The 23,870-nt window shown below is 34.9% G+C and overlaps 1 protein-coding gene across 15 annotated transcripts in view; it reads right to left on the bottom strand.

Moving 5' to 3' along the window:
• DMD (dystrophin) overlaps positions 1–23,870 on the bottom strand; it is a 2,162,139-nt gene that overhangs the window by 1,440,999 nt on the left and 697,270 nt on the right. For all 15 annotated transcript variants that reach the window (XM_077887780.1, XM_077887782.1, XM_077887777.1 and 12 more), the window contains 2 exons: positions 19,695–19,845; positions 1,709–1,828 (listed from right to left, as the gene is read on the bottom strand). In XM_077887780.1, the coding sequence (XP_077743906.1) occupies positions 1,709–1,828; positions 19,695–19,845 (271 nt within the window). The remainder of the gene's footprint in view (positions 1–1,708; positions 1,829–19,694; positions 19,846–23,870) is intronic.

The following is a 23,870-nucleotide window of genomic DNA, read 5'->3' as shown; positions in this document are numbered from 1 at the left end:
AGGTGAAAATGAAAGCAAGTAGGAGAATAAATAGGGAAAAGCTTAGGGACACAACTCTTAATTTATCCTAAGTAAGCTCTAACCCAATCACCATCTGAGAGTGCTATGGACTATTTTTCAAGGTGGCCTGGCCCCTCAGACGTCACCTCAGTATGATTACATTCTAAAGCTAATTGTCCTAGGTCTGATAATACCAAAGTGCGTGTTTTCTCAGTTGCTGTTTTAATTAGAAATAGTCTATGACTTAGAGAAATGTCGGCCATGATTTTTTTTTTAACCAATCACTCTCCTAACTTCTGCCCCCTAGTCTTTTTTCACCTTTTCTGAAGATTTCTGAGGAATGCTAAGTATTAGATTTTTACTCATCTATAATTAGTTACAGGACTGTTTTATAAGAACTATGGAATTACTTTAAATGGTTATAGCAATGGCCTATCAGTACAGTCCTTTAGCTGGTCATGAGTATGTATGTGTATAATACATTTGATCATATATGTGATGATACATTATAATATTAGGTGTCATAAGCCTTTTTATATCTCTGATCCCTGTAACTTCATTGAATCATAAGCAATTAACACTGGTGACTAATATATGTTAAATGCTTGGTTATAGCAGTTTAAGAATTTTCTTTTTGTCATTTAATGATAGAGGAGAAGATACCATTGTTAAAGACTGGAAATTTAAAGCAGTAACCTGAGGAAATGACATTTTACTGAGGTAATAACACAATTCACACAAAGAAAGAAGAAAACAGAAATGAAGCTTTAAGAAACTGTGTTATAGGTTAAGTAAGAGTAATTATGTTTAGAACAACCTTGGGCTAATAAAGCTACTTAAACTTACATTGATTGTATCCTTAGACATGTCAGGCTATTGGCCCTTAAAAATCACAAAGAAAAGACAGACATTTCATGGGTAAAATGAATCTCTCAAATATCATCTGTTGTTTTATATATATATTTTATATATATATATGAATATGAATGTACGTGTCAAATTCAGAACAAATTGTTGCATTTTTCCTTAATGTTGATGTTTTGCTTTATGTACATGTGTTTTGTTGAAAATGTTTTCAAATTTTTTCACAGTAAAATGTTTTTGTTCCCAATTAGGAAGAAAAGATAAAAATATGAAAATACCTACCTTGCTCTTTGTTATAGGTATTGGTTATGTTTCCAAGGACATAATTACTATGACTCAGGTTGAATGAGGGCTTGAAAAGCTAAGTGTCTTCCCCCACAAAACTTTCATAACTTAAATATTCTGTGTCCTCATCAAGATTATAACTGAAGTTTTCCAGGAAAAAAATATGAAGGTGTTGGTTTCTCATGATTTCATTGAATGTGATCCTTTTTGTGTTTTTTTTTAACATTTGTCCTTTCTTTGACTGTAGGTTTTAAGAGTATATAAACGATATTCCTCTGACCACTTCTCTAATACATGTTATTCAACTATAATTTTTTTAAAAAGTATCTGTAATCATGTATTTCCCCAAAGGCCAGGAAGCTAGTGTGAACAAACAGTGGGTGGTTAATGAAAGGGAAACGTCTGCAAATGGGATATAACTTGGATTAGTTTAAATAAATGTGTTGCATTGTAAGTATTTGTAATATGCAAATTACATTATGCATTTTCTAGAAATTTTCTAAATTGCAATTAATTATTTTGAATGACACAGCTGGTATATTAAAGAAAATAATCTGACCTTAAGTTGTTCTTCCAAAGCAGCAGTTGCATGGTCTCCACTAGATTCATCGACTACCACCACCATATGAGTGAGGGAATTGACCCTGACTTGTTCCTGTTCTAAGTCTTCTTGAAGCACCTGAAAGAATGAATGAATGAATGAATGAATGAATAAATAAATAAATAAATAAATAAATAAATAAATAAATGTAATTAAAATAACAGTCTTCTGAATTGAATGCCAAAACATTCCTTCCCAAATGGGTGGGATTTAATTTCTGTCATGTTTTGGGTAATGTAATTTTTTATTAAACTAAAACTGTTCCAAGAAAATTTTTTGCTATGGTGCTCAGCAAAATTAGACATTTCTACTGTCAACTGAACTTGGAAGTACATGGAGGAAGAATCTGTTGAGAGAAGTATGGTAAGATGTTCTACATCTTATCCCACCTCCTCTCACTTTTTCAAAGTCTTTTCTCCTAAAATTACCTGCAGCCTCTGGCATCTTCAGTGTCTCCTTCTCTACTGAAGTTCACCATTATCAACTAAAACAAGACAAACTCTCTTGACCCAACAAACCCTTCCTCCTACTACTTATTATGTATCCCTCTTCTCCAAAGAATATTTTGTTTTCTACACTTACTAATTACATTTCCTTATCCCACTATTCTCTTTGCCAGTTATCCCATTGAAACATGTCTTGCAAAGGTTGCCATCAACTTCCAGGTCCCCAAATTCATTCTTCATGCATTCTCTTCTACTTCACATACCACCCCTTCCTGATTTCCTCCCACGTCACTAAGCACTGCTTTTTAACTCCTTTGTTGGTTCCTTCTTCTCTGCTCAACTACAAATCAGATGTCATTCCTTTGTATAAAAGCCAATGGAGTCACAAAACACAAATTCTTTCCCACAAATCCTTCTGCAATCTAGCACCTGCCTACCTGTCAAATCTAACAGCATACCCTTCTTCCCCTCTTATACTATGTTTTGGCCATACTTAACTTCTCTTTCACAATCTGTCAAACTGTTTGCTTTGTCTGAAGTGTTCTTCCTCCATATCTCTAAATAATGTTTCCTTCTTATTGTTCAAGACCCATTTTAAGTGTCACTTGCCCAGAAGGGCTTTTCATGAAGATGCTATCTAAACTTCCTTCTCAATTACACTCAGTCTCTCTAATTTTTTAAGATACCATTTTCACTACTCAATATTTTCTTATATATTGGTTTAGTCATGTATTGTCTGTACAACTTACAGGAATATACTGTCCACTAGAACAGAGATGTTCCTTGTCCTGCTCACTACATATTACAAGCAACTGAAGATCAATAGACTGTTGCTAAATGAATGAATGATGCCACGTGGGGGTGGGATGGGTGGGGAAGGTCAATACGCAAACATGAGTTTGGATAAAGATTACAATCTAACAAGAGGGAGTCACTATTTAAAAAACATAATTGTAACTGTCCTGAAACCACACATAACCATAAAACAGTAGTCCACTCTTTTAAAAATCATAGTATACAACTTTTTTTTGTAAAGATAAACAGGGTAACAGAGTAAGGAAAGATAAACAGAGAAGGAAAAAACAGAGAAGGATGCTCTAGAACTGAGACATCTTGCCTGGGAGTTCTAGTTCCCCCAAGACCTTATCATGCTACACTAATTGTGATTAGAAAATCCCTACATGGGTATGTAAAATGTATAGTCATCTAGTTTGCTCCCTGGAACACTTTATTATATAATACAAGAGTGGAAAAGCAAGTCTGGGACAAGGTCTATTAATTTCTAGAAAATCTGCAGTCCTTGCCTGTGGAACAATGGTGCTTGGTACCTATCAGACCAGCTCTTAGTTATGCAAGCCCTATGGAATATGTAAGCAAATTTATTTGGGATTGGCCATATCACAAACTCAAATGCATGAGCATTTTTATCCTAGGACTTTTATTTTTTGAGTCTCACCATTTTAGAGTGCTATAAAATCACTTACTTTTAGTTCCTCTCTCTAGATTTTTCATGCCATATTTTCAAGTGAAGCAATTTAGAATAAAATGACTATGCATTTATTTTGTGTGTGGAGTCTATACTGCCTATCACTCCTTTGACATTCCGGAGCTTACATTAGGTAATAAAACTCTGTCATGAGGCCGAAAATGGAAACATTAACATTCAGAGTTGTCCTTGAAAGTCATGTTGAGTCTGTGTTTTATGAGTTATATAAGGCAGGACTGGGAATATTTCACATGTACCATCCAGGAATTGTAAAAATAATTAAAATAATATTTTGGTGGCTAATATATCATAAATTGGTTTCTTTAATTTGGTCAAATTCTTTCTCCCTATCATTCAAATATGAAAGCATATATAATTACATGTATTCAAAACAACTAGGAAATAATGCTACATTGTTCACTTTTTTACATCTAAACTGCTGTTTTCACTGTTTTAATATATTTTAGCAAAGGAACTTGAGAAAATTATTGTATTGACCAGTGAAGCACTAATTTTAAACTGAGGTTCAGTCTTTCTAAAGCATATGTGATCAAATGTACTATTTATTTTCTCCAGCACTTAGATTTCTGATTTTGTTTTGCTTATCTAGTTGCTTTATAATCAGAAATTATATTCTTGCCATATTTATCAAGGGTTTACATTTTATGCTTTTGCAGAAGTGCTAACACAAAGAACCACTAAGGCTAGTTGTCGGTTGATAGTTTCAAAATCAAACTTAAGACCTATCGGGATCTGTAGAGAGTAAAGGGAGACAATGGAACATGGGAAAGGCACTCTACAGTGGCTGAAATTCTTGAAGAGTACACAGCACCAGAGGATATTAGCATATACTATTTGATTTATTTCCCGGATTTTTTTTCTCTAGGACTTTTTCAAATTATACCTTTTCTGTTACTCATAATCAGGCATTAAAGCAGAAACGGTTAAACTGACTTTCCTGAGCACACTCCATAGCTGCAAGACAGAAGCTACGGGAACATTTGTGATCATATTTCCTATTTCCCTAGACCTCCTCTCTGAAAATAAATAGAATGCATACCACAGAATTTGCTAATGCCCCCAATATCAACAAAATACAAAAGACTATAAAATATCCAATGTCTAGAATTCATTTTTTTAAAAAGTTGATCCCTGATGGGCACTGACAGGGCACTTGACGGGATGAGCACTGGGTAAATCAAACTCCGATAAAAAATATACAAAAAAAAAAAAGAATAAAGTCATCTTTAAATTATAAAAAAAAATAGAAGTAGCAAGAATGTCACATACAGAAAGGTGGGTTTAAAAAGTGAAATTTTCCCATCCACCTACATATCCATGAATAAGGGCTTGGATCATCGGTAGAAACTATGCCTTCCTGCTTCCCTTTTTGAGGAAACCCAGATTCTCAAGACTACTCATTTTTAAAATACATTACAATTTTAAAGCTGTTTTAAAATTAATTTTAATTAAAGATTTACTTCTTATGGATTTGAATTTATCATAGCTGTATTTATACAATAGAGATTTACAGATTTGCTAATCCTGAAATACGAGCCAAATTATTCCAAATATAGATATACCTCCAGAGAAGTATGCTAACATTTTTGCCTATCAGAAAATAATATCTTCAAATTAAAATGCTATGATTGTTAAAGTATGTTTTTCTTTATTAAAAACATATAAATTATACACACACAAGTACATGCTAGGTATTTTATTATGTAGTTCTTACAGTTATTTTTATTAAAGTAATGCATTTGTTACACTTACCAAATGAAAAAAATTCAGGCTCCTAATTGCATTTCTATACCATTATTAGATAGATACAAATGTCAGAAATGTTTGTTCTCTAATGTCAACTAACAATCTTTTTTTTATGACAAGGGAAAAGGCCAACAGTGAAATTTAACATTAAAAATGCTTAGATTTGACAAACAGATTTTGTTATACCTCTGTACATAATTCTATTTCTTATAAATTATTCTGTAGTTAAAGGTCCTGACAAAATTTGTTATTCCCTTAGTACATATTCACAATTTTATGATTTAAATATAACTTTTCTTCTATTCCCTTCAAATGCCATCAGTGGTAGTGAATCCTTCTTGCCCTGACCCATGTCAAATTGTTTTTCAAAACCTGGCTCAGAACTATCACTAAAGAGTCAGTTTAGTGTTTACTCCAAACTTAAATGATTTAGCTCTTTATTAGCACATCTGTGAAATAATGCTTGAAAAACAAAGGAATGGAAATGCATAAGGCTAGTAAATTACTAGATTTGATGTGTTGAGGTGAAGATGAACGACTAATAGAAACATGGAGAAACAGAACATAAAAACAAGGCTGGGTCTCTCATAATCTCTGTAGGAGGTTATACAATACTCCCCTCAGCCATAGTATATGCTCAGGAACACGGAATAGGAAAGGGCAGTAGCTGCCTACATGCACAGTTTATTTTATTACTCCTTCTACTTCAATGATCAACCAACACAAAATTGCCAACACCAGGTCCAACATGCACACATACGTGTACACATGCACACACATGTACAGACACATCTAGAAACAACACAGATCATAGGCTATGCATGGATTCTAAGGCCATCTTCTGCCTCCCATATATTACTTTAAATTAATATAATTAAAAGATGATTAAGAAAATATTAAGTTTAAGGAATTTTTAGTTTTTAATTTAGCCCAAAAAATGTACACAAAAAGAAAGGCTGATAAAAACAAAAGTTATATCAAATATAAAATTTGCAAAAAATATTAAGAAATTAGTAGAGCTTCTAGAAACATGGGATAAGTCCAACAGCTAGGAAAGTAGTATTTTAAAAAATACATCTCAGGATCAAAAAAAGTCCCTAGACACTTATGCACACAATTAGCTAATGCAATACGTCTGGATATGAATTTATTTTATTTTCAAATGAAAACATCCTGGCCAAATCAGAAAATTTTATGATTTCTTAAAAAATGATGAGAAGTTAGGCAATTCATCCTTCTCTTCACCTTTTCTCTTATGGTCATTCTTATTTCCTTCTTTCCATCAGCTCTGCACTGGTCTAGGCTCTGTATCTCCTGCCTCCCTGAGTGAAATGATCTGTAAATGACTTGTCATTTTATTTTCAGTCCAATATTTATTTTGCTAAGCCTCACTGGTCATAGTATGGTCTAGTTTTCAGGAGGATCTATTTATAGTATGTAATTTTGTTGTACATTTGCTGAATATTTTAAAAAATCTACCTCAACAGGCCTCCCTAGAAGACCTTTTATTTTGATATCCACTTACTAAATGTGATTATATTATATTAGTTTTTATATCAGGACTACTGTTTTTATCTTTTTCTTAGAAATAAATGTTTATATTTCAGCCAATTCCTAAGCTACCAAAGGGGGCCCTAAAGACCATTTCAATGAAGATATCAGAAAAATTTTAAAACCTAAAGCTTCCCACCTAAAGTTTTCCAATCGCAAGATGGGGGTTCAAGAAGTATGAAAAAAATGTTGTAAAAACAGAGTTCATAATTAATGTACCCTGCCTTGTTCAGAGTATAATAGGGTATTACATGGATGACAGGTTAATAAAAATATATGCATGCTTAAAGGTGTGGGATCTGAAGTCAGATTTCCTGGGTTTGATTTCTGGATGCACTGCAAACCAGTCATGTGACCTTGAGAAAGTCTTCAACCACACCAAGCTTCAGCTTACTAATTTTCAAAATGGGATAATAAGAATGTCTATCCCTTTAGATGGTTAGGAATCCTGAATACAATATAATTGCTTAGCATACTGCCTAGCACACAGTATGAACTCAATAAACATTAAGAGCTAGTTAGTACTAAAAACTCTCATTTAGGCACATTGAGAACAAAGATTTCAAACCCTACTGCAAGAATCCAATAGTCACCTCATTCATGCTCATCTAATTCCTGCTATCTATCATACTAATAGGTATCATTAGTACAGAAAGAGCATGCTTTCAGAAATCCAAGAATGAAGAACTGAAGTTATAGCAAATTTGGGGGATTTGGAAAGATACAATATGAATTTTAAATCCATAAGTAAGACTTCAACTTCCAAATTATTTACATGAGATTGACAATGGTAGTTTTAACTAACTGATCTAGGGACACCTGGGTGGCTAAGTGGCTGAGCAACTGTGTAAATGCCAGGGTGTGATTCTGGAATCCTGGGATCAAGTCCCACATCAGGTTCCTGCTTCTCCCTCTGCCTATGTCTCTGCCTCGCTGTGTGTGTGTCTCTCATAAATAAATAAGTAAAATCTTTTTAAAAAATAAACTAACTGATCCAGTGATCACACACATTGTTAAAAAATGAGTATGGGCAGAACACCTATGTTACAGGGCAAGGAGGACAGACTCTAATCACTAAAATAAAGACCTCAATTCTCATACTTTTCCTCCTTCCTCTGTAATTTGCACATGTATACAGGCACCCATACATCCTGCCTATAGTTACACTGCTGAAATCAGAAAGTCAAGGGAACCCCACGAAAATTGAATAAATAATTACAAAATGCCTTTAGCCTGACAATAATTAATGAAAAAGAAGAGAACAGGAATATTGGGAGAGAGGAGTGGGATGGAAGTTTTCAGGCACAGCATAGAGGAAGTGATATGTAGATGTGATATTCAATTCTACTGATTATCCTCCTGCTCCAACATTACTGCCATTCTCTTCATAAGCCGATTTTGTTCTATGTTCCCTTTCTAGTTCCTTTTGCCCTAATTTTGAAGAAAGTGCTACAGGATTCATGGTGAAAAATCCTTTCCTTAACCATTTTAATTCTGAGCACTTCTATATGCAGCTACCACTAATAAGCTCTCTTTCCTGATTGCTGACTCTGAGTCTGAAGACTTCTATGCAATCTCTCCATCTCTTTCATTCAGATACTCCCAAGCCAGGGAAAACAAATGCCACACTTGCTCAAGCTCCTGGCTGCTCTCTGCATTTGCTCTAGCCTCTAGGATAGCCACCAGAGTCAGACTTCTTTGGAATCTAAGAAAAGAGGGCAAAGAGTCTGGCAGATAGGTCAAGATGAAAAGCCAGAGTCTACGGATTACTATTTAAGTTACCTTAGGCAACTCCTTAACCACACCGAACACATTTATTTATCTGATAATGAGGGATTTAAATCCCTACAGGAAAGCTTTTATACTGGAATTAAATGAGATAATACATTAGAATCAGGTACCACAATGCTTAGAATTGGTAGGTGGTGAGGAAATGCTGATTTTTCTTCTATTTCTGATATTATCACCTTATCATTCAATTCATAGACTAAGATCCATGTAAATAGTCACTCTGGGCATCAGTATTTATTCCCAAAACTTTTGATAATTACATCATGTATCTTCTAATTACTAATATTCTCAGTGTGCTAAAACTATAGATCATATAAAAATATCCAGCTTAGGGGTGCCTGAATGGCTCAGTCAGTTAAGCAGGTGACTGTATGTTTTCGCTCAGGTCTTGATCTCAGAATGGTGAGGTCAAGCCCTAGGGTGGACTCTATGCTCAGGGGGGAGTCTGCTTGAGATTCTTTCCCCTACCCCTCTGCACCTCTCTTGCTCACACACTTGTGTTCCCTCTCTCTCAAATAAATAAAAGCTTTTTGAAAAGAAATCCAATTTAGTAGTTTTCTCATTCTCAGTAGATATAATCCCGCTCTTTAATTGTTAATGGAATCTAAAATATTATCCAGTATAAATTGTCCCTGCAATATGTAGTTCCACTGAATAACAGAATGCTACCAGTTGTACTAGAAATCATTTTGCTCATAACAGAACTATTAAACAAAAAATTATAGTATACTGTAGTTACCAATTTTATATTCCTTAGAAAGAGACACAGTGCCATATTCAACATTATTTTTAATATGAGAATGGATTTATGCTCTTGTACTTTGTTATACATGAATATTTTTTCAAGAAAAATTATTTTCTTAAAATTCCTATTATCATATTTGTTGTGGCTTTCTTTTGAAAAATTTTCCCCTAAAAAGCATTCTAAAATGTTTTTTATACGTAAATAATTCATTTACATTATTAACGTTGCATTACCTATTCAAGGGAACTGGAATTAATTGGTATTGGTTCAGAAAAACAGAGATACTTTACATTAGACTAACTCCTTAAGTGAGAGATAGAATCATCTGTTTTCCTTTTTTTTTTTCTCTTTACCCTCACCAGAGCAAGAAACTTCTAATAAAGAAGCATTACAGGAGGAATTGAGAATAAAAAAAAATCAACATAGTATCTCTAAGATTATGGCATCTTGGATAGTTATATTTCAATAGATGTATTGACAACAACAAGGCTGTGATATTTTGAGCAATGTAATGTTACTGAGTCAGTACTCAGTGATTTTTAATGAACCAAATAATAATCTGTTAGCTGGAATAACTTGATTTGTTAAAAAAATAACATGAGCACAGATTTATCATCATCATCATCATCATCATCACTATTAAATTAATGGCATATCTACTATGTAAAGTTATCCTTGGAATCTGCTGCTTGCTTATAGCATGTTGATGGGAAATTAGATGCCTTCTCAATTAGATTTTAAAAAATTAAAGCTGAGCGTCATTCATATACAACTCTGTAGAATATAAAGAGTGGTACTGTCCTTTTCTACTTTAACTTGCCACTTCCTTACACCAATAGAATATTATTATCATACAAATCAATTTTATTTGGCTTGGAGTCATGTCTTATACAATAATAACAGCTAAGGTCATTCATATAATCCTGGGTACCAGGTATTATTCTGGGTATTTTTTACGCAATTATGTTCCAAATGTTTTTATCATCCCTGTAAGATAGATATCATAATAATCATCCTGGTATTACAGAGTCTAATATACTGCCTCCAATATACTGTAATATTAGATATATTAAGACATTTAAATAAGGGTAAGAGATAGCTATGTCCATTTTGTATGACTGCACAACATAAGGCACATAAAGAGAAACTTAAACTCTTGTGTGTAAGTGTATGTATACGTGTGTATACTCTACTCGAGTGTATACTCTAGTTGAGTTCCAGATTTCAGCCTTCTGATGATGCTTGAATTCAACCTATTACATATTAAAGACTACTACCACAAGGCTCACTTTGAAAATATACAGACACATACAAATAGGTCCTACTGTATGTTCTTACTGTTTGAAAGCAGGGTTAAAATTGGGTCATTTTGGCAATAAATACTAATCAGAGCAGTGTTTAATATGAGGTTTGGGGCATTAGTAGGTGGTTCAAGTGACTTTTTTCTACATGGCATAGTTTCTTTGATTGTTCTTAACTTCTCTCTCATGAATCCTTCCTATCTGGATATTCTCTCTTGGAACATATTTATCATCACGTTGTATTTTGACTATTCTCTTATGAATTTTTCCTATCTGGATATTCTCTTTTAGAACATATTTGTCATCATGCTATGCATGGATATGGTCATGGGATCTCCCACTTGAGAGAATACATGTTTTTATTCCATGGTTCCTATTATGTGTCATTTGAAGGTCAAGTAAGGTCCTTATGGAATCCAAAAAAAGAGACAGTACAGTATCTCTAGGCTTTCTCTCTCCTTTCTTAATAAGAGTCTGGGAAGAAAGGTTAAATTGTAAGGCCAGCTTAAAAAAAAAAGGGAGGGGGGGGCAACCAGACCTAATTTAGCCAAGACTGAGGCCAGAGGGCAAAAAGTCCTTATAATTTACATTAAGTTCATTGTGACTCAAAAGGCCACAGTTCTGAACACAAATATAAGAACAGAGTCTTATGATTACAGACATTATAGTTTCCCCAGCTGGTTCCCTCTTCACATATTCCTCATGAATTGATCACTCTGGGGCAGGTCCAATGAAAAATCTGATTCCATCAAATGGATTTCCTTTTCCACATGAGTAAGGATTACAAGCTTGATTTCTATGGACCTATCTAGGTATGACTTCTGCTGGTATCTTCTGTGATACTTATAAAGAGGCCAGGATTACAATCATTGAGGAATTTTAACGAGGAATTAAACAGGGATAGAAGGAAAGAACAAATGTCAGAGGTAGTGAGAGGGCATCAGAGATGCTATTTCCAAGGAAGTTGTGTTATAGATGTGCTCCTTCATCTATGAGTTATTTCCTTGCCTCTACTCACAATGCTTTTGTTTATTTAAGTTGTCAGATTACGTGTAACTAAGGAAGCAATGATGAGCCTTCTGTGTGTGATAAAACTAGTCAGAATTATTTAAAGTGCTCCAAAAAGACATTTACACAGCATCAGTTATGTGCTAAGTAATTGGCTAGGCATTAGAGAAACAAAGAGGTCTATCTGGTTCTCTGGCTGTAGCATGGTAGTTTTTTTCCTGATTATATTGTTTATCTTTATTGCCATAGCCACCAAACATTCATTAATCACTTATCAGGATAAAAGGAAATAAAATGGAATTTCAAAGCAGTAACCAATAACATACTGTTAATCTTACAAAAGATGGAAGAGAGCTAACTAGTTACTAAAAGCATTCTTGATTCCATGGTATTCTTAGGCTTTTTGGAATCCTGCACTTCTCAATTATTGCATTTCTATCTTAGTATGGTCTATTTTTTAAAATCCAACTTTGCTTCCCAACTGCCCAGTCTCACAATCTATTACTTCAAGCCCTTTGCTCATTTCCTAAATTTAGTCCTGCTGGTTCTGCTGTTGATTTCTAAAACGTTTCCTACACCTGTTAACAATTTTCATTGACATTGCTTCCATTCAGGCTCCTATACACTTTCTGCAGTATCTTCCTACCATGTCATCTGGCCTCCTATTGATCTCTGCTCTGATTTATCTTACAAGATATATCGTCCTAAAAATTAAGATAAATTTTCCTAAACCACTACTCTTCAGTTTAATTTCTCATCAATAATGGCTCCCTTCTACCCATGGAGTAACTCCAAAAGCCTGAGTCTTGAGTTCAAGACCCTCCACGGTCAGGTTGTACTCTTAGCCCTGAGGATAGTGCAACACATGACAAAGACAAGTGGCACAATCTACATTTCCCCTGCCTCATTTCCTTTGCCCAAGCAAGTCACTATTTTTAATATTTTCAAGCCATTTTCCATATTCTGCCTGGTACAATGGTCACTTGTTTTCTGTGTTTTTATCTGTTGTACTAACATGTGAGTTTCCTGAGAAAGATTCCATATATAAAAAGTGTCTGTATTCCTCACAGCACCCACTGTGCTTTCATAAGTGTTTGTTCAATGATATGGAACAGAATGCAATGGAATGAAATCAAGTGCCAAATCCTTTAGCAGGGTTACACCAAAATTCTTCCCATTACATGAACATCTAGATCATTTTAAAGGTCACCAGAATAGTAGATTTCCCAATTTTGGAAACCCAAACGTTTGAGATTAACTAAGCTGCAAGGAAAGGATAGGTGACTGAGCTTCTAAGAGGTCATTTGTATTAATCAGTACTTAACCTAGAACATTCACTGAAGTCAGAATGTAGTGCACATGCCATATTTATATCTTCAGATTCTAATAACTTGTATGGTAAGGACTTTGTTGATGCTGTTACTAAGCCAGTGTTGCTAATAACAAAAGGCTAAATCTCTCAGAAGAAATGGAAACTTGGCTAGTACACTGAGCATTAATCTTCATCTCAGGCCGACTGTGCTTTGAGACAAAAGGTTCCTCAGTCAAATGCTTCTCTTTTAATTAAAAGACCCTCCAAAATAGCCAACTCTCTTCCCATTAATGAATATCTAAGCCCACAACAGACCTTTACTCCTAACTAATATTGTCACTCCTTCAAGGGAAATTCTTTCATTCCTTATCAACATAGCTAATAAAATCTGTCTCTTAAGACAAAAATAACCAACCAGAATTATTTCTGACATGTGCCTTCACAAGGGGAAGAAGAGGCTGAATTTATTCATTCCCAAGAGATTAACTTTTGGGTGACTCAGATCTAAAGTAAACTTGTAAATTCTCTCCCCAAAGCAATAGCTGTGAAGAATGATTGGTTTTTCCAAATTTTGTAGCAAACTGACCTTTTCCCTGTTACCCAGAGTTAACACTTTTGCTGCATTTAATAGTAAACACCAATATAGGATCAATTGTTCTACCTTGCCTAATTGGCAGATTCAGTAAAAGTGACTTATCTCCATGACATTTCACAGTGGTTGCACTTCTAGCTTGCCTCATAATAAAATGCTGTTGAAATGAAGATAGCAAAGGATCCTGTCAGTGAACATAGAGAAGCATATCTGTAATATTCATGGTGTAGTTGCAAGATTTGCAAAGTTTCTTTTTCTGTCCTCAAAACCAGGGAGAACAAGACAGAGGGAAAGAGGGAGGAAGGGAAGGGAGAGAAAAAGCCAGAGCCCTCTGTTCTGAGAAGAATTTAAATGGACTCCCAGCAACAAAATCTGTGCCTCTTTTTTGATTTTGTCATCTCTAATCATCTCTTAGAAAAAGAAAGATGACTAAGGGATTTAATGTCTATCTATACATAGCTAAAACCCCTAAATGTTAACTTAGGTGAGGAGTGTGATGATGCAGCCAGGCAAAGTTGCTTTTTTCAACTACCAAGGTTACTGATGTATTTGTTGTCAGGAGAAATTTCAATATTTTCATTCACCTACAATGCTTGGAAAGAAAAGCGACAAAGTGAATCAATGACTACTTAAATCATGCTTTAGTTTGAACCCAGTTACCTAAAGAAACAACATTTATCTTTTTCTGTTTTATGAAGCATGGCAAGAATAACAACAAAAAATGTACTCCTTTTAGTGTGTACTTTTAAGAAAATATGCTTCCCATTTAAATAAATTCAACTACAGAGAACAAAATGATGGTTGTCAGAGGGGAGGGGTGGGGGACAGGTGAAATAGTTGATGGGGATTAAGGGGGGCACTTGTGATGAGCATGGAGTGTTGTATGGAAGTGTTGAATCACTATATTGTACGCCTGAAATTAATATGACACTGTTTGTTACCTACACTGGAACTTAAATAAAAACTTTAAAATAAATAAATTTAACTCCTTTATAAATTGTTTGATTTTGTTAATCATTTTCTTCTCCCCATCAATATTTTAAGTAACAAAAGAATATTAGCAATTTTCAAACTTTCTCTTAGCTGTGTTTTTCCCTTATCTTAGTTTTACAAAAAAATATAGATATACATATATATGTGTGTGTGTGTATATATATATATGGCCTGAAGTGGATTTAAACAGTTAAAGGTAGAAGCTGGCTTCACTCTCTGGGGTGAGAAACAGAAACAATTCCATCTGTTTCTCTTTTTGTAGTTATATGAATAAGTCCTGGATGTAAAAGATTAGATAATCAACTTGCATGTAATTCTGTTGCTTTTTGTTTCAAATTATTCTCTTCAAAGCAATTTCATACTCATCAGAAATGGCATATTTTCAAGTAATGGACAATCTAGTCAAATTTTATGACAATATTAGTCAAATATTTCGCATTCTGTTCACTCTATATCTTCCAGAAGAATGTGTAAAACATTCCAGGTAACTGTCAGAATATGAAGATTCTAGGTGGCCTGTCTATGCTGACTGAAGAATCTATTCAAGGTTTCCTTATGGTTGCCCTAAGTCATTCACACTCATGGCTAGCCTCACATTATTCTGCCACTTCTCCTAATGGAGTCCTGACTTCCTGGCCTGCTCCTCAGACTCCAGGCATCCAGGGGCAACATCATTACCTCTGATGTTCAGTGTTACCAGCCTTTGTCTTGCCCTTTCCTAAAAAAAAGGCTTCACATTCCAAAACTAATGGAAACATTGAAATAGACCTTATTTCCTATATGAAGATGTGGAGAACATGAGAATTAAGCAATTTCTGAAAATTATGCATTTAGTTTGTGACAAGGCTGAAGAGTACCCTGGCTTCCTGGGCAAGAAGGTTGTCTTACATTGAGTTCCTCTCCAAGCAGACCTTGAGCCAAGGATTTGGAGGCAAAGAGTTTATTTGGGAAGATATCTCAGGAGGCATTATGAAAGTGAGAACGTGAAACAGCTTACCTCATGGACATCTGGGGCTCAGTGTTGCTGGGAAACTGTTGAGAGACTATGGAATTAAGAAACACCTTGGAATTATCTCACCATGAGGCAAGAATTCTGGGAGATTTATCCATCATCCCCTGTTCCTCCTTGGCTAATTCATAACAGCTCTGGTAGCACTAAATGCTTCCTTCCCACCCTCAAACTGGCTGAGACTATCTTGTGGTAGCAAATGTCCTCAGAGAAGCCATTAGTGTATACAAAAACAGTCTGTATGCAACTTCCAGTGCAGGCCAAGGGGAAGAGGGTGACAGAGTGTCTATGTTAGGAGTGCATTAACCACACATGAAATGTGGTCCAGTTTGAGATCTAGTATTGGATCTAACTTCTTCATCAGATATTCAGTTAAAATCTAGGTGACAAATTCGCCTCTTTTCATCACAAGTTCCACATGAAAATTAGACTAGAGTTGAAGATTTATGTTTTCCCTCAATGGTGCAGTGGATGGAGATGACCAAAGCTACAGCTCTCCCTAAACTGCTTGACTGTAATCTGCTATGGCCAAAGGTTGGATGTCGGGGCAGCAAAAGCAAGGGCCAGACGGCCCCATTTGTCATTGAACCAGAAGCTCATTAAATAAGAAAAGAACCTGGGACTTGGAAAGAACAGTATCTTGCATCTACATAGAGAAACTATGAAACTAGCTCTGACAAAATGTTATACAACGAGAATAAAGTTGGGTGAGATGCACATTTAGGAGAACTGAGTTGAGGAAGTAGATATTTCCTTTCAAAGCCACAAATCCAAGAAATACAGAATCCTTAGTAGAGTTATCAGATGAAATCCAGGATGCCAACTAAAATCAGAATTTCAGATAAACAGTGAGTGGTTTGGGACATACTTGCATTAAAAACAATTATTTGTTGCTTATCTGAAATTTAAATTTAACTAGGCTTCTTGTATTTTTATTTCCTAAATCTGGCAAGCCCAATCTGGACCATTTATGAAGGTTATTTTGCACGCATGCATGAACGCGTGCGTGTGTGTGTGTGTGTTTGCACACACGCCCTGTGTGTTTCTTTATGGACTGAGCAAGCTCTTTTTCCTACAATAAAACTCAGATCTAGCTTTATAATGGTTATTAGAAGGACACACCTTCAAAATTCCATTCAGAAATAATTGTCACTATTTGCTGGCAATAGGACTTCATCCATGGAACATCCTAAAGACGGCATCAGAAACTGTTAGAACTAATAAATATAGTAAAGTTGCAAGATACATAAACAATATACAGAAATCATTTATATGCACTAACAACAAACTTTCAGAAAGAGTAGTTAAGAAAACAACCCAATTTACAATTGCTTCAGAAAGAATAAAGCACCTAGTAGTAAATTTGACCTAGAAGGTAAACGATCTGTACACTAAAATCTATTAAGATACTTATGAAAGAAAATGAATAAGACATAAATAAATGGAAATATATTTCATGCTCACAGATTGTGAGAATATTAAAATGTCCATATTAAAAAATAAGAAAATTTCCATATTGTCCAAAATAATCTAGAGATTTACCTGCAATCCTTATCTAAATTCCAATGGTATCTTTCACAGAACTAGAGCAAACAATCCTAAAATTTGTATACAACCACAAAAGATCTCAAATAGCTAAAGCAATGTTGACAAAGAAGAAAAAAGCTGGAGGCATGATTCTCCCTGGTTTCAAACTATATTATGTAGCTATAGTAATCAAAACAGTATAGTTCTAGCATAAAAAACAGACACATCAATGAAATATAATTTAAAAATCCAGAAATAAACCCATGCATATATGGTCAATTAATTTATGACAAAAGAGGCAAGAATATGCAATGAGGAAAGGACACTCTCTTCAATAAATGGTGTTGAGAAAAGGGCAGAACCACATTTAAAATAATTAAACTAGACCACTGTCTTATATCATGCACAAAAATTAACTCAAAACAAATTAAGACTTGATGCATGACCTGAAAACATAAAACTCCAAGAAGAATACAAAGGTGGTAAGCTCCAAGACAGCAGTCTTAGTGATAATTCTTTTTTTTTTTTTTTGGATTTGAATCTAAAGCAAAGGTAATAAAAGCAAAAATAAACAAGTGGGACTACTGCAAAGTAAAAAGATTCTGCACAGCAAAGGAAACCCATCAACAAAATGAAAAGACAATCTATAGAATGGCAGAAAATATTTGCAAATCATCTATCCACTAAGGGATTAATACCCAAAATATAAGAAGAACTTATACAATTCAACAACAAAAATACAATCAGGGACACCTGGGTGGCTCAACGGTTGAGCATCTGCCTTTGGCTCAGGGCATGATCCTGGTCCTGGGATCAAGTCCCATATCAGGCTCCCTGTGAGGAGCCTGCTTCTCCCTCTGTCTGTGTCTCTGCCTCTCTCTGTGTGTCTCTCATGAATAAATAAAATCTTTAAAAAATACAATCAGATTTTAAAGTAAGCAGAGGATCTGAATAGACATTTTTTCCAAAGAAGACGTACTGGTGGCCAACAAGCACGTGAAAAGATGCTCAACATCACTAATCATCAAGGAAATGAAAATAAAAACCATAACAAGCTATCACTTTGCATTTCTCAGAATGCCTATTATCAAAAATATATGAAATAAGAAATTTTGGTGAGGATGTGGAGAAAAAGAGAATCCTTGTGTACTGTTGGGAGGAAAATAAACTGGTCAACCACTATGGAAAACACTATGAAGGTTTCTCAAAAAATTAAAAAATAGAAATACTACATGGTCCAGCAATTCCACCTCTCAGTATTCACTTGGAGAAACAAATGAATGAAACAAAACTTATAGATACAGAGAACTGAACGATGGATGCCAGAGAGGAGGGAGGTTAGGACATGGGCAAAGTGGCTGAAGGGAGTCACAAAGTACAGACTTTCAGTTACAAAACAGTAAGTCAGCTAGATGTTATGTACAGCACAGAACCACAGTCAATAAAATTGTAATGCATATTTGAAAGTTGCCAGGAGAGTCAACCTTAAAAGCTCTCATCACAAGATTTTTAAAAAATGTTTAACTCTGTATGTTAACAAATGGTAACTAGATTTACTTGGCTGATCATTTTTCAGTGTATACAAATTTCAAATCATTATGTTATATATCTAAAACTCATATAATGTTCTATGTCAATTAACATTTAAAACATGGATGCTGAAGGGGCACTGGGTGGCTCAGGTCCTGATCCAAGGGTATTGGGTTTGAGCCCTGCATAGGGCTCCCTGCTCAGTGGGGAGTCTGCTACTCCCTCCCATCTGCCCCTCCCGATGCTTGTGTGTGTTCTCTTTCTCTCTCTCTCTCTTTCTCAAATAAATAAATACAATCTTAAAACATAAAAACGTGATGCTGAAAGAGAAAAAAAAGAAATATTCCTGTAGAAATCCTAATCACAAAAACAACAAATGCTTTCTGGCAACCAAAGGGCATAATTTGTAAATGTACAAACAAAGTGAAAAAAGATGGAAATATTACAAACGATAGAGTCTGTATTTTATAGAAAAGCAATGTTACAGGTGTTCACTTTAATCAAGCTTGGCCTGTTCTAAGACTTGAATTGAAGGTAAAAACATGTAAAAAAAATTTTGTGTTATTAGTTAAATTTGCATTGCAAGTAATCCCTACAGAGTCTCTCTTCCAAGAAACCAAAATTTTAATAAATCACATATCTAGAATTGTTCTCCTACAGGGATATTGTTTTTCAGATATGAAAAGCCTAGGTATTCTGTATTTGAAAAAAAACCAAACATTTCAAAATATATTAGGTAAGAATGACTTCCAAACTCTTCTTAATTGAAGCTTCAATTCATTCCTATCTGTAAACCATAATACATGTACGCATGTGTGTTTGTAATACAGATATATACATAGAGTTTGTTTTCCAGTAGAAAGTAAATAGCTTAAAATATACTGACCTTATGTTGTTGTACTTGGCGTTTTAGGTCTTCAATATCAGGTCCAAGGGGCTCCTTCTCCATTTTCCTTGTTCTCTCTTCTGTTTTGGTTAGCCAGTCATTTAACTCTTTCAGTTGCTGATTCTGGAGATCCATTAGAACTTTATGTAAACTGAAAATTGGAAAGATGTCTATTAATAACCTCTATCAAAATAAGTGTACTTACTATTATTAAACCTATAAAATAAAACTGTTGACATTTATAATTTATGGCATGTTCACACTGCTTGGTGTCTATTAAACACTAAGAAGTAAGGGAAGCAGAGCCCATGATCAATCACCTCCGCAGCTATTCTTTCTTCTATTTATTATAGTTCACACATCCCAATTTTTAGGAAGTTTCACATAGCTAACTAAATGTGAACATGTTAAGTAAAAGTAACCCATCTCTGATACCTGAACTAATAGCATATCCTGGCAATTGTCCAATTTTATCTCCATTACTTTAATATGTATGGTGATTAAAGATGGCCAGAATCTTTTGCCTCTTTTGCCAAGAGTCTATTTCCATCCTCATGAATGTGGACTAGCCTTGTGATTTGTCTTTACCAGTAGAATACGGCAAAAGTGACACTATATGAGTCCCAAGTATAAATGCTTTAAAAGAACAAGGAAGCATTTATATGCTCTCTCAGAAGCTAGATGCCATGCTGTAAGAAGACCACACTACAGTATTGAATGATGAGAGATCATGTTGAGAATGACTCCAGAGGGTGACGGGCACTGGGTGTTATTCTGTATGTTAGTAAATTGAACACCAATAAAAAAAATAAAAAAAAAGAGTTAAAAAAAAAAAAAAAAAGAGAATGACTCCAGAGGATAAAATGCTATCTTAAAAGCTGAGCTTCCAAACAAAAAACAAAACCAAAAAAATCAAAAACAAAAACAAAAACAAAACAAAAAAGCTGAGCTTCCTGCTGAATGCAGCCCAAAGAGTGATCTCAGCCATATCACAACTATAGAACAACAATCTAGACAAGCCCTGCCCACATTTCTGATCTACAGAATCATGATATAAATATAAATTACTGTGTTAAGCCACAACATTTTGGAATCATTCATTATGCAGAAATAGGTAAGTGAAAGAGATGTATTGTTTACAAAGAAGTAAAAAACAGTGGGCTGGGTAATGAATTTAAAGCCTGGCAATATGCCCTAAAGCCAACTTCTTAAACTTTCTCAATTAGGTTTCCAACATCAGGGACATGAGACAGTATCTTGTCTATTAATCACACAACTTCATGGTGAGGCTGAAAATTAAAGTTATTTCATCCATTCAACAAAAATTGGAGACTCAAATGAGAAGTGTTAATACTTATTTTGAGGTATATATTCTTTTTTTAAGATTTTATTTTATTTATTCATGAGAGACACAGAAAGAGAGACAGAGACATAGACAGAAGGAGAAGCAGGCTCCTTGCAGGGAGCCCGATGTGGGACTCAATCCCTGAATCCAGAAGAAAAGAATCCCACATTGTTCTTTATAGTTGAAAAAATGTTCCAAGTATAAAACACATTTGTTAGAGTTAATATGGAATTTCCTTTTAAAATACTATTTACTTCCTTTTTCAAACTTTCAGACATTCCACTTAACAAATATTCACTGAACTCTATACCTCTGCTGGAAGCTCCTCTTAATTAGGATGTCCATGTGGTGAACCTCTGTGAAGAGCTTACCTTTGTACAGCTTTCCTTTAGACCTTAAGAACAATTATTTTTAATATAGTGTTCAGAAATGGTTTTTGCTTTTCCAATGTTTTTACTTTAGATACTCGGATTACTCAGTAATGTCTGGTCAGTACTTAGAGCTTCCTGTGTAGGTGTTATATGAAATAAGTCAACAGGTAGTAAAAGGTGCTGTGCTTCCTTTGCTAAGGCCTGCAAAGAGATAGCATCAATACCTGCAGGTGAATTACAAGCTAGAGTTACTCAGAGTGAGCAGCAGGGAGGGGAATAGTGGCTCATGGCAATGTCTGAGCAGCAGTAGAGGCAACCATGAGGGCACACCGCTATCAGAAAGTCTGTGTAGAACCTTTACAATACAAATGCCCCTTTTCTAAATGTGATAGAAGGGGTAACTTTAGAAAATTGGGGGTGATAACTAATCCATGGGTTAAAATATCATTAAATATTAATTTTTTAAAGATTTTATTTATTTATTCATGAGAGACACAGAGAGAAAGAGAGGCAGAGACACCCGCAGAGGGAGAAGCGGGCTCCATGCAGGAACTGATATGGAACTCAATCTGGGGACTCTGGGATCACACCCTGAACCAAAGGCAGATGCCCAACTGCTGAGCCACCCAGGTGTCCCTAAAATTAATTTTTAATTAATTTTAACTATATTGGCTAGCATGCATTCAACACTTTTTGTGTGTTAGTCTTGTTAGTAAGCATAAAATATGTACGATTTTAGTGGATCCTAAATGATGATATACGATCCATTTGTGGTTTGCAGAATGATTTTAGTGGCACAGGGGAAAACCTATGAAACTATTTTAATATGTCTTGGTATGTATCTTTTTTTAAGATTTTAATTATTTGAGATAGAGAAAGGGAGAACACAAGCAGGGGGGAGGGGTAGAGAGAGAAAGAGGAGCAGACTCGCCCTTGAGCAGGGACCCTGATTCAGGACTTGATCCCAGAACCCTGAGATCATGACCTGAACCAAAGGCAGACACTTAACCAACTGAGCCATCCAGATGCCCCTGTCTTGGCTATATGGCTAAGAAATATGGGCACACATATGTTTATATACATACATATATATAGTGAGTCTATATATAATTTTAATTTATATATAAAATCATACAGCTTAAGATGAGGCTAAGTAAAGGTAATTATTTTAAGGAAAAGCATTAAATATGTGATGATGAAAAGGAATGCAGATATGGAAGGAAGTGTGAAGGTGGAAGATGACCGACTTGTGTTTGAAAAACACCAAATAATTACATTTTGTTTTCATTATCACCTACTGAGGTAGATGATACCACTGTTATTTTATTTCTGAGGACAATGGATTTTGGGAAGGTTAAAGAACTTGCCCAAGGTGTCTCAGTGACAAGTTAAGACAGTATATAAATGCCAAACCATCTGTGACCCAAGTCCATGCTCTTAACTTTGACTGACTCATCTTCCTTCTTTATGGATCAAAAGCTATGTTAGGTTGGGTCATATGAAGTTGCTGATAAATGAGTTTTCATTCCACAAAATGACAATTTCACATTGTTCAATTTAAAATATTATTGAAATGCAAGAAAGAAATTCCATATTTCCAACTAACATTCAAAAGATGCAAATAAACCAGGGAAATTTGTCAAATTCATAAAATAAAAGTCTATCACCCATGGGCAAGAAAAGAGTTTGCATTTTATGGTTTTCAAGTGGTCCTTTAGAAAGGGCTATATAAAAGCAGAAGGAAAACAAAGCATAAACACATGACTGGCAATAGAGAAAGGAGGACAATGGAGCTAGAATAAACTAGTGTCAGACAGGAGACAGTCCTGACAAAATCCAGAGGCAGAAGCATGTCAGGATATGACATTGGGAACTGCTGCAGCCAACTTCCAATTGTAAAATCAGCCAAAGACAGACAGAGACTAGCAAAACCAATAAATTGAAATGACCTAGAGGTTATAATGCTAAGTGAAATAAGCCAGTCAGAGAAAGACAAATATTACATGATTTCACTCATATGTTGACATAAAACACAAAACAAACACAGGGAAAAAAGAGACAAACAAAAATAGACTCTTAAATACAGAAATCAAATCTGGTGGCTTCCAGAGTGGTGGTGGGTGAGGGGATAGGAGATATAGGTAAGGGGAATAAAGAGTAAACTTTATCTTGATGAGCACTGAGAAATAGAATTGTTGAATCATTTTATTCTCTATCTACAACTAATATAACACTGTATGTCAATTATATTCCAATAAAAAAAAGAAAGATCCTGGGATTTTGATGGCACAGTGGAGTCACACACTTAACTTAGAGCTATCTCACCTGTGGCTTTATTGTAATCTAAGATAATGACATCCTTATGGTTTTAACCAGTGCTTCCCAAACTTTAATGTGCATACAAATCTCGTGGGGGATATGTCCTACTTTCTAAGTCTGGGGAGGGGCCTGCCAGAGATT

Source organism: Canis aureus, chromosome X (assembly GCF_053574225.1).
Source record: "Canis aureus isolate CA01 chromosome X, VMU_Caureus_v.1.0, whole genome shotgun sequence".
In the NCBI taxonomy this organism is placed as follows: Eukaryota; Metazoa; Chordata; class Mammalia; order Carnivora; family Canidae; genus Canis; species Canis aureus.
The sequence above is the reverse complement of the archived record's forward strand: the minus strand, read 5'-3'. Positions and strand labels throughout refer to the sequence as shown.